General features: G+C 42.1%; 1 protein-coding gene across 1 annotated transcript; it reads left to right on the top strand.

Annotated features, from left to right (window-relative positions):
- Positions 1-4,586: 4,586 nt before the first annotated feature.
- On the top strand, positions 4,587-6,242 carry LOC115573149 (transcription factor HES-1-like). The gene is made up of 4 exons (XM_030403813.1): positions 4,587-4,877; positions 4,967-5,062; positions 5,166-5,253; positions 5,510-6,242. Exons 1-4 carry the CDS (start codon positions 4,770-4,772, stop codon positions 5,962-5,964), a joined length of 747 nt encoding a protein of 248 aa, XP_030259673.1. The 5' UTR covers positions 4,587-4,769; the 3' UTR covers positions 5,965-6,242.
- Positions 6,243-12,787: the final 6,545 nt, after the last annotated feature.

Raw genomic sequence — 12,787 nt, 5'->3', positions numbered from 1 at the left:
TAATTGTACAACCAGAGTGACAATACACATCTTCTTGAATCCTGTTACACTGATTCTGTCTTATTTGGATCAAAGTTTAGTCTCAGGATGGACTCCAATGTAGACAGAAGGAATATCAGCAGCTTCAAAATCTTCTGTAAATGTTTGTGTTCCATTCTTGACAACAACCTTGTAGCTGTTGCCATAGTTTTAAAAGTAATGACCAAGGAAAATACCAAAACTATATCTGATGTGGAGTTTTATGACGAGTATGGTCTTATTATGGCGGAGATGACATGATATCAGATTTTCACTAAATGCTTAATGTGGCCAAAGAAATTCACATTAGCCATATTATCATGATCTCTATAGAAAATTTGGAAAAAGGCCAACTTTTGAATTAATCTTGGATTTAGTTGAATGTATGTTTTACCTTTTTTGGGCCAATAAGAGTAAAAAATTGTCAAAATCCAAGTGTGAGGAGGAGAGAGAAAAGTGTACAAAAGAAAATTTTATAAATATGAAAAGGCAACCAGATGAACTGATAACAAAAGATCGACAAAACCTAAAATCTGCACCAAAATATTCACACAATATTCTGATATGTGTATAATCAACAATACAATATTTACAACAATATTAACATTTCACTTTTTAAGTGATCCAGGTTATCGTCCATATCTGTCAATCGTGACACCCCAATTTAGATTTGCTTTATGAAAATTGCCATGAGATACCTGCTGTGATTAGTCATTATTTAAATAAAATTGACTTGAATTGACCGAAAGTCAACGAAAGGTTGGTTCATGGCACACAGCACAAAGTGTCTGGAGTGGTCTTTGTATTGGCTTCTCTGGCAGACCGAGCTAGTTGTATTAAATTAAACACTGTTCTTAGGATTTTCTCTACATGTTTTAAGTATTTTATGATGTTTGGAAGTTGCAAAGTCAATAAAATGAGATCATCGCACACAATAAAGCAAACATACATTTTGATAGATTTAAGGCTGGTCAGGTTTCCTCTCTAATTGGTGTCCGCTGTCATTGAATAAAATAAGACACCAGAGGCACTCCGAATACAAGACAAAGTATCAAAGAGGGAAGAGAATATTAAAAAGCCTTTATCACAGTGACTTATTTAAAGGCCAGACACAGAGTCACGATTCATTTCTTTGGATTTCTATTTTAGGAGTTCATCCTCCTGACATTAAAGTGAAACGTGGGCTTTCAGTTCATCTTTAATTCACACTCCACTTTATTAATCTTTGCATCTCAAACTTATTTTTCCCCTTTGTCTCTGATGATATAATGCCTTTTAACTATTTGGTCATTCGACTCAGTTTTCTGCCTCTTGGTTCTAATATATCCAAAACACCAGAGACAGTGATGCAAATTAAAGCATTGATAACTATATCCCTGCAAAGTCTGACATGTTGTATGCTTATGAATGTTGTCCAAAAAACAAAACCCAGAATATTGCATGTCTTCCTTGTTTTCCTGGTGCTTATCAGTCACATGCTGGACCCTGATATCTCTCTAACCCTCCCTCTCTCTGTGGAGCCTCCCACCCCCGGGTTCCCACACTGATACACATCAGGGCTGCACTATAAACCTCATGTCCACATCGCCGTCCGCACAATAAAGGCTTGTTTGTGGCGGAGCGGCAGGCTCACTGAAAACAGAACTGATAGGATGTAATTTATAGTTGCTCGGCCTCTCCTCCAGAAACCCCTCTCGTCGGGCCGTTTTAAAGGAGCATCTTGTTAAAACATCCAGTTAGGAGATTAACTGAGCACTTTAAGTGATCCCGGGAGGACGGCTGGAAGAAGAGCCTGAGGTGCTCATTGTTGGCAAGCTCAGTGTGTTTCAGTGGGAAACTGGAAATGTATTTGGGATGAATGTTTTTTACAGGGCTGAAGACACACAGCATCCTCTCCTGCTCCAATCTTGACTTGGAAAAACAGTTATAGCCTATTTTTATACACTGATGGGCACAGATCTTTGACTTCAGCTGATGTTGTCAATTAGTTATGTAACAGGTCAAATCCAATCTGGCTGGAGGTTTGGCTTGATTTCATTTGACGTAACTTAATTTCGACTCAAGTGGAGAAGCCGGCGGTGCTTGAGGTTAAGAGGAAGACGTGGACACAGACACTGACCTGGCTTCTGGGGTCATTTCACCTCTGAGGGTTTAGGAGCTTATTCAGAGAGCGTTTGAAGTCCATCAGGGAGGATAGAGGCGTCTGATGACAAACCTGCACCAGAAAGAGATGTCTGTCAGCAAATCTATCAATTAAGCTGTGCAACAAGCAGCATGTGTCCTTATCACACTGATACTGGACATGATTTTTAAAGGCAATGGTCTAATTTGTAATAGTAATGATTTAAAAAAAAACACAAGAGAAACACAAAGACTGAAGATAAAACTACTGACAAAAGCTACTTTAAAATGAAAAGAAACGCTGTGTACAAAATATTACAGTAATCTTTATTTTCATCCTGGAAACCATCTCATGTCGTTCTGTGGCACAGTTGACTCAAATGTGTCTGATTCTATAAGACAAGATAAATGAAATTACTTAATGAGAGATTTTGTGTAAATGAGTATTAGAAATATGTAAAAAGAAAAAAAGAAAAAAAAAATCCTTAATGTTTCGCACTGTACTGAGCTATTAAAGTATAACATCTCAGAAGAAATATTTGCTAAAAAATAATATAATTATTTTTAAAAATACAAAATCAATCATTTTAACCTCATACTTTGACGTTGAACTCTATCCCAGAGAATATGCATTGTTTTTATGCATTGATATATCCAGAAAGTTTTAATTAAAGCACTCAAAATAGCTTTTTAAAAATATAACAGACCAAAGAAAACACAACTTCATTAACAAACAGCAGTCAGGTTTAGATTATTCACAAAACGGCTAAAGTCCCCTAAAAGATTTTAAAGACAAACACTCTTATATCCATTAAAACACACACTAAATGTATTAAAAGACTTCTGATGCTTTAAAGTAACTCTTCAGCTGTGTTTTCTGATAACAGACAGGAGATGTCAGAGATCACAGCAGCGAGAAGACAGCCGAGTGTGTCGGAGATTTTCTTCTTCACTGGACATCAGGCCTGGAGTGTGTCAGAGGAGTGTGTGTGTGTTTTCACCTCAAACTCTGACGCACTCAATGACCCCCGAAACAGAGTGTGGGTGTACAATCAGATAAACAGTAGTGAGTGAGTTCTTTCCTCTTGGCAGTTTATTAAAATATTCAATTATAACATAATGGATACCATATACTTGTGATTGTTAAATCACTATGAACTATCAGAGTTAGTTTCAGTATTTGGAAAGGTGCATTGGCGATTCCCAAGTCATCAACACATAAGACAATGATTTGGTGGTGCACAGTAGAGTGCCTTTATGGGAGGTATAAGGGGTTTATAGTTGCCATTGTGAAATATGGCAATATGAGCGGCCATCAGGGGCCCCTTTCAACACATGTTTTTTTGGGGAGGGGGCTGCAAACATTTGCCTGATTTGCCTCTCCTGACACAAATATTCTCACGTCCAGTATCATCAATTCTGTTTAAAAGTCACAGAAAATACAAGTGGAGCAGCTTCTGTGTTTTGCTGCACATCTAATAATGAAGATACTCTAGATGTAGGCTATTTGTTTTATGTGCCAACTGATGACAAACAAATATAAAAACTATGCTGTGATGAGCAGTTTTTGAGTAAACATTTTTAACAAGTATTTTTTTTAAATCAGACTTCATTTTTCAGTTTATTATACAGATGAATGCTTAATCATCTGAAGATTAAACTTTTAGTTTTAATAATGAAATAATAAATCATAGAAGAGATATCAATTACTTAACTTTTAGTTTTTATTGGTAAACTAATGAAAATCAACATTTGTAGCATAATGTGTGTATGTATATATCTCAGTGGATTAATTTCACTCTGTATACTGTGAATACTGTTTATTGCTGGGTTGTTGTTTTTTTTATCTTAGCGTATATTCATACGTCCGTTTAGTGTCGGCTATCTTACTATAACTAAACTGCATTTTTATGTCTTAAAGTAGTCTGAAACACGGAAACAGTGCAATCTGATATAATATATAGAGGAGGAGAAACAACTCAATGCATATGAAGTTGTATCCAGTAAATAGTATTTTATGTGATAAAAATCTACCCTAAATAATGTAACGATAAGTTATCAGCATAAAAAGACAATAAACCACCAAATCGACTGATGGATTTGACATTAATTACAGTTTAATCTGTTTTTAAATAACCCTCTATCCCACTAATTCGCTCATCATCACATTAAATCTACATGGCGCACAGTTGATCTAATCTCACAGGTAACACACCTAGTCTGCTGCAGCAGCAGCAGCAGGGCGCTTCTCTTCACTATAAAGTAACTTTCTGTGTAAAAACTCTCTCTCAGCATCCTGACAGGTAGCCAATGGGAGCGCCTGGTCGCACGAGCCCGCCGCCCCCGGCACCGTGTCCCGCGCGCTCATTGGCCGGACGGATGAAACCGGGGGAACTCGCACACGAGCCGCTCGCGTGCAGCTCGGGCTGTGTAGATAAAGGCCGAGGAGCTGGAGTCAGGAGCGGACTGACGGCTGCTGAGAGCCTGGCGACCGGACAGGAGCCACTTCTCACCAGTAAACCGCTCTGTGTGCCAGGAGAAGGCGGGACTCACCCTCACAGGACTGGACTGACTTGTTTCTGTCACCAATAAAGTTTTTGTTCGGACTGTTTTTAACCTCAAGCGCCAAGATGCCAGCCGGTACTTTAGAGAGGACGTCTCCCTCCTCTGTGGCTGCCACCCCGGCAAGCGGGGTGTCCACACCCGAAAAACCCCGCACCCTGTCGGAGAACAGAAAGGTATACGAACGAGCTGCTGTGCTAACATATCAGCTGGCTATTAATTTATCCTGAAAACAATCATCTCATCTGTTGTTTTTTGTTTCAAGTCCTCCAAACCCATCATGGAGAAGCGGAGACGAGCGCGCATCAACGAGAGCCTGGGCCAGCTGAAGACCCTCATCATGGACGCTCTCAAGAAAGATGTAAGGAGATTTAAAATCAAAACACACAACACACATTTGTGTTTAGAGTTTAGGATCCAAAAGATCACATCCAGCACTAACTGGTCACTTTCTGTCCGCTCAGAGCTCCAGACACTCCAAACTGGAGAAGGCGGACATCCTGGAGATGACAGTGAAGCACCTCAGGAACCTGCAGAGACTCCAGATGTCTGGTAAGTCCGGATGGACCGTGTTGATGCGCTGCAGTCATTCTTGGATGTCTAACTTTAGCTGGTAAACATGTTCCCACTGGTCTCTGAGATTTATTGCCTGCTCACAGCTGGCGTTCTCCGCATTAAGAGCTGATCTCAAAAGGCCTCAAATGCATGAACAAAATCTATGTTTACATTATTTAAATCAGCCAGTGTGTGAAATTATGTATCTATTCATGTGATTTATTAATGTATGTGTTTGTCTATTCCCCTCCAGCTGCTGTGAACACGGACCCATCCGTCCTGTCTAAGTACAGAGCCGGCTTCAGTGAGTGCGTCGGAGAGGTCACCCGCTTCCTGTCCACCTGTGAAGGGGTGAACACGGAGGTGAGGACTCGCCTCCTAGGCCACCTGTCAGCCTGTGTCACCCAAATAAACGGCGTCAGCTTCTACGCACCTCACCCGGCCGGTGCGCTGTCAGGCACGCAGATCCCAGCTGCGCCCGCTCCGCTCATGCCCTGCAAAGGCGGCGCGTCCATGCGCGTCTCCCCGGACGCCGTGAAGCTGTACGGTGGCGGCGGCGGCGGCTTCCAGGTGGTGCCCACGCCGGATGGACAGTTTGCTTTCCTCGTTCCCAGCGCGGCTCTCGTGCCTTTGAGCGCACAGAACAGCCATCACATGTCACCTGTTGCACCGGCGCTCATGTCAGACTCTGTGTGGAGGCCGTGGTAGGACACCAGCTCGAGGACGGACTATCACACGATGAAACACACTTTTTGTACATTTTGTAAATGTTTTCTAAACCCACCTGAGAGGGATGTTTACACACATTTGTGTTTATTTTTGTTTTTAATTACATGGACATTAGATGTTCTTTGCCTCTTTGCTCGCTGTGATGTTCTCTGATGTTGTTATGGGCTCAGGAGGTCGAGAGGATCCCCGAAAAGCTCTTGAAAAGCACTGTATTTTTGTGAGATCAATAAAATGTGTCTATGATGTTTACTACAACATGTGCTGCGCTCATGTCTTTGTCGTTTCTCTACTCACGGACGGTGACACTTTGACTTCACCTCAGACTCGTGGAAGTCATTTCACGTTAAAACATACCTCCCCTTCTGTGTGTGACTTGTCCACACCTGATCACCCTGTCCACGGTGACAGGCAGGCCTGCTCTGCAGAGAGCATGAATACCTCTCTAATGAGGTAAGGACCCCGAGAGGTCCTGTTGGGCCCAGAAGGCATGCTGTCAGAGCAGGGGAGGCGGGTGGAGCAGGTGGAGCAGGGTCTCTTGACACGCGCAGGCCTGACTCTTGCTGCCAGATGGGAAATCATGCTGAAACAGATATAGGCACGGTGTTGAATCCAGCGAGGGCGACGAATGAAGCCCAGACCACATGCCACATGAGATACTGGCTCCACTCACATGTTGTGACTTTCTGAAGTGTCTTCCCTCTAGATGAGAGATAACTCGCATTCATAAAACGATTCAACCCTTTTCACAAAGCATATCTGATTTAAAATGCTTCGGGTGTAGTATTTGCATAATAGCTTGTCGGCCCTGCAGAGCCCGTCCAATCGTCTCCATTAAGTGGACAGTTGATGTGCTGACGGGCCCAGCGTGAGTCCTAAACGTGGTGCTCACACCGCAGGGCACAAGCAGAGCGTGACCAGAGGTCACAGGTGCCTCTCATTCACACACCCAAGACAAACGCAGCCCTGCCAGCATGTTGCCTTGAATCTGGCAACCCATAGTCAGACCTGGCAGCCCATCACCAGAAGACAGGGGCCTCCCTTTGACAGCATCAGACAGTGGCACCTCCAGAGGTAAAGGCACACACAATCCACGAGAGCTGGGTCGTTCCTGATTTAATATTCATGGAGGGGATGAAGAGATGAAGGTCATAACAGAGGTAAATGCTGCAGTGGCCACTTCGTTTCTTAAAGAACTGATGAACAGGTGCACAATATTCTGCGCTCTCTTAAGGAGCAAACACTGAAGTTAATATTTCTATTTCTGCCTTTCAACGTAGACGTTGATGTAAATGCAAGTCAAATCATCTGCCACTTTAAATCTTATTAAAAGTCCTCACTTTGTGCAAATGATACAGTCAATTAAGTTTACATCTCTGTTTTGGCACAGCTGAGACACGACTGGCAGTAAGGAGGACTTAAAGACAAAAATAGAGCTCCCCCTCCTATCAGAGCATCCTTTGAGAAGACCCTCCGCAACACAAAAACAAAGACGGGCCCCTCAGTGGCTCAATGGATCCTCTCTTTGTGACCCTCTCCATCTTCATAAAGGGCCTTCCCCTTGTTTATCCAGGAAGAGGTTTAATGGCTGGCGGGGTGGAGGGGTGATGGTGGTGGTAGGGGACCATGCTGTCACTTTCACAGTGCTAAAGAAGGCTTATTGTTGCCCGCTCCCAAAGGTCCTGCTCTGAAAGCCTTTTTTTCGAACTCCTCGGGCCAGGCTGTTCTCTTCAGATAAGAGGAGCTGGGAAGTGCTGACAGGTCGCTCCAGCCCATACCTACAGTACGTGTGATGGAGAAGCTGGAGTGGTTTGGATGGAGGAGCTTCAACAGTTTTTATGCCATTCTTGGGGCAATTTGAGCTGTTTACTGGGCTCTTTTGTCTCATTGTTTCTTATCCCCTGTCCCTGCCCCTCCTTGATCGACTCGACAGTTTGATGCAGTATTTTCCCAAACCTCGTGAAGCAGAGACGTAAACATGGAGCATGAAGGGTCTGGCCCTTTGCTCCGCTCTGTGATTGATGGCCTCTCCTCACAAACACAGTGACAACAGTGACAGGTTCCCTGACACTCACCGGAAACCTTCACCGCCTCCGCCTCTGCGGGTGGATCGGCGCAGTATTGTTCTTAGGGTTGTTATGGTGCCTGATGGGGGTCGAAGTAGCCAGCGGCGGTTCACATCAAGGCTAATGAATGGATTATGCACTCGATATAAATAGTGAATGAACAATGCTCCTTGTCCCTTCACTCCAATTCATCCCTTTTTGATTTAGCTGGTTGTTTTTTGGAAAACTCAACAACATACTGGTGGAAGTGGAGCTTCCGGGGGTTGAATTTAGGATCGGCGTGACACGATAACACTGGAAGTGGAAAATTTATGACTTTGGACCCACACAGAGGGATGATGGTGTGGCAATTGAAACCAATAACTCTGGTGCTACATCACAAGTCATCGCATCTTCAAAGGAGACGTTGTGTTGGATGTCGAGGAGGGGGAGTGGAGGTCTTGTTTTCTCTGGAGTTATTGGCCATATGCCCATGAAGGCTTGTGAGGAAGAACCTAAAGATACACTTTCACTGCAGGCGCCCCTTCAAAAGTGAGACATTTCTTCAGACAAATTCCAATTTCAGCCATCATTTTTGGGCCTGGCAAGAATGACAAACTATATGTGAAGTGTAGACTGAGGAATTAAAGGGGAAGCTCAAAGGATAAATCCAGATTATTGAGAACCAGATGGATACATCAGTTAGGCAATATTTGTCGTCTATATTCGATTCGCACCAATATGAAAACTTCATAGCTTCCTTTTTAAATGCGTCCCTTGTTCTGACAGGTAGTTACAACACTATACTTACCAAGTTACAGATGACATCGCTACTGTTAGATTCACAAACGAATTGTTAATTAGAAGGATTATTAAAGAGGAGAAAATGGTACCTCGTCCCTCTTTTTCTTTAATTGTGGTATTTAATGTAGTTGTTTATTTATTCACGACTGATGCTCGAAATAACCGGTCTTCTCATCACTAATTTGCTCAAATGAAATCCAGCGGGGCAGGAAACACGAGCTGTCAGATGATGAAACGGGTTTCACTGAAAACCGCTTGGCCGAAACTTATGTCAAGTCAAGTCAACTTTATTTATATAGCACATTTCATACAGCATGCGTAGACTCAATGTGCTTCAAGATGAAAGCATAACAATTGGAAAGATCATTCAAGAACAAAAAACATGTATGAACATAGCAAACAATAAATACATTCTTTAAAACTAGCTAAAAGCTTGTGAAAAAAGGTATGTTTTGAGATTGCTTTTAAAAGATGACACAGTAGTAACAGACGACCTTAGTTCATGTGGTAGAGAGTTCCAGAGAGTGGGACCATAATGACTGAAGGCACCATAAGCTGATTTAGAATTGATCCTAGGTATATTAAGGAGACGTTTATTTGATGACCTAAGGGATCTGTCTGGTGTGTATTCAGTGAGCATGTCAGCAATGTACGGGGGAGCTAGACCATTAATAGATTTCAAAACAATGAGAAGTATTTTAAAATCAATTCTTTGTTTAACTGGGAGCCAGTGAAGAGAAGTTAAAATAGGAGTGATGTGCTCAAACCTATTGGTTTTTGTCAATATTCTGGCTGCAGCATTCTGAATAAGCTGGACTTTATTTACGACCTGTTTTGATAGTCCTGCAAAAAATTGCATTACAGTAGTCAAGTCTATATGTAGTCCCTTATGTGGAAGGGAAACAAAAGCAAATGCTATAGTTACAGATCAACTTCCTGTTTTTTTAATATTTTGTGACATTGGCAGTCACACTGGGCCAAGACGTGACAGTTGTGTAAACCTCGTCATGCTGCATGACACAGTCTAAGTGTTTTCTGTCTGCCCCCTGACAATGTTATGTCAATGGAAAGTTAAAATGCTGCAACAAATTACCCCAAAAGCTAAATATAATCTTGTTAAGTTGTTGGCTTGTCCATAACCTGTCAGATGATCAGAAATGTTGTAAGCAGTTAAGCTAAGTGCCTCTTAGCCTGCTGAACTTGGTTGTAAAAATATCATTCAACTTTAGTTGGTTCAGTAGGAACTCTTCAAAGGACCGATCATTTGTACAATCAGATTTGGGGGAAAGGCTGGGCTGTCTGAAAATGCACTTTAAAAATTCCTCCAGCAATCAGGCTTCTGCTAACCTCCGCCCTGAAGAGAAAAGCCTCCTGCACCGCATGAACTTCAAGGCTGGTGGTGCTGGTGACTGCAAACTGAATACATAATCAGAGAACAAACACTCACCACACAACAAAGGCAACGTTTGTGTTTTATCTTGCCACATGATACTACAGCAGCAAATGGCTATAGTAAGTTACTGTGAGGACTGAGAGGTGTTACATTATAATAGCCACGTTTTGCAACTACATGAACATGACAGGACATAACGTGTCAGTAACTGACGAATGAGCCAGAGATTGTGAAGCTTGAATGAAGCTGCCAGTCGTGTGATGCGACTGTGACTTTGTAGTGCGCTGCCTGGTTTACCATTCTTTTTTGCAATCCCTGGTGAACACAGAGAATATGAACAACAAGGGTACAGGGAGGAAGGAGAATGTTTTAACCCAAGAAATCTTTTAAGATACAGAAATGTAAAATTATCAGTTATCTTGTCGGTATCGGCCATGACCTGCTGGTAGTTATCTGTTATTGTATCAGCTTTTTGTTTCAGTAATTGTAACTTTTGGTTTCATAGATGTGCTATTAATCATTCATCCAAACTTACCACTCAGCAGACACCTTTAGGATGACGTTAAGGTCACCACATTATGAATATTTTTCTCTTGAATGATTGATCTTGAATACTTCAGGACTCCCACTCAACCGTTTACTTTTTGATATGCGGTAAAGCATGTGGACCAAAATGCATCGATATTTACATAAACTGCAGGCTGTGGTTTTGTGCAGCACTGCTGGGAAATGACGCTCTCTCAGTTTTGAAACTTAACATTAAAAGTTAAACAAGTTGCTGTCCTTCCCCTAAAACCTGAAACTGGCACTCTCTACAATTGTTATGTGAAAGGAGTATCTCAGCATCTTGTGAAGCACACTCGAGCAACATCTTAGTGTTTCCTCCCGTTCTGCAACAATGGCCTCTTCAGAAATTACTTCTACCGCTTGAAATTGAAGTGCGGGAGGTATTTCAATTGTTTTGCAGGGACGCACTGCTATAGGTTTTTGCTGTGACTCTTCACTATACAACGAGAGGCTGCATGCATGCACAATGAAACCTCTCGATCTGTGGAGCAGCAAACAAAACAGGGATAGTGGTATGAGAGCAGCGTCCACAGGGCCACAGCTCCTGATTCATCCTCCATAATTGTAATGTGATGATAAGGAGCTTATGGCCTCTTGTTATCATCCAATAGGGACGGACAAGACAAAAGACAGTGTACCAGTGTCCTGAAAGATTACCATTCTGGTGACATCTCTGCATCCACTTAACACCCACATCAGGTCAGCTGTTCTTAATTTGGTCAGCACCACCAATATAGCCTCCACCCGGGGGTCTGGGTGCACTGGGGGGTAAATATTGACCCTTGTTTGTAAGCAAGGCTCACATTCTGAGTGTGCAAAATGGCCTATTCGTGTTCTTGAGATATTTAGGTCATTGTGTCACGGAGGATGTGTATCACGATCTGATTGGCCGAGAGAGAGGATCTAATAGACACCTACCCTCATAATGGCGACTGGTGTTGGTTATCATTTCACGATTGATTGAGCTCATTTAATTCAAGCTTGAAAAGAAAAACAATGGGTGTGATAAGTAAAGTAGAGATAAGTGTTCCATCCATTTATTTTGTCCTCAACACTGAGACATTTTTAACACAGCGTGATATTTTTAACAGTAAAACTGTTGATTGGACAGCAACATGATTAGCTTACAATTTTCAGATCAAAACCTCTCCTCTTGAATCCTTGCCCCAGGCACCGAGTCTCCGATGACCTCTGCTCTTTGTCCCCAGGACTCGGCCCTGCCCTCTACACCTCCCTCCTCACCGGCCTGGTCTAAACTCTGTGGGAACCCCCCCGATGCTTTGTGTTGTTTTGGACATTTTGTGTGTGACCAGATAATGTCTGCACCCCTTTCTTTCTTCTTTCCTCTCCCCTCTGAAGCTCTGCTGTGAGGAGCGTGGTGTCCGGTGCGAACTGCCCACTAAGCAGGACAGGGAGATGGGATCTGACCGTGGGGGTTAGGAGCTGCTTTTCATCGGGCCTCAGGACTGCGCTCACACCCTGCTGCTGTTAGTTTGCCCGGCAAAACGCGGCAGTGATGGATGCTGACAGGTTGTTGGGTATTGAAGATAAGTCTATTAACCTCTGAAACTACGCTGCACCTAACTGTGGTTCCATCTTTACAGATTTTCCAGACATACCAAACACACTTAGCACAATTTTGGCTAAATAAGTATAAAATGATGCATTAAACATTTGTCCTTTATCTTACACTATATATATATATATATATATATATATATATATATATATATATATATATATATATATATTATATATAGTACATATATATATATATATATATATATATATATATATATACACATATAATTTTTACCTATTGATAACTAACAACTATATTTGGTTTGAAACACAACATTTGCTTTGGGGAGTTCAAGACAAGACGCTGCACATTACAAACTTTAAATGTTTGATTTCACATAATGCCTTAATTGTTAGACAAATTGGATTTTTTTTTAGTATGACTGTTATTTGACATATTAAGTACCACGTTTAC

This window comes from Sparus aurata, chromosome 21, assembly GCF_900880675.1.
Source record: "Sparus aurata chromosome 21, fSpaAur1.1, whole genome shotgun sequence".
In the NCBI taxonomy this organism is placed as follows: Eukaryota; Metazoa; Chordata; class Actinopteri; order Spariformes; family Sparidae; genus Sparus; species Sparus aurata.
Note: the sequence above shows the minus strand (reverse complement) of the source record. Positions and strands in the feature narration are given on the sequence as shown.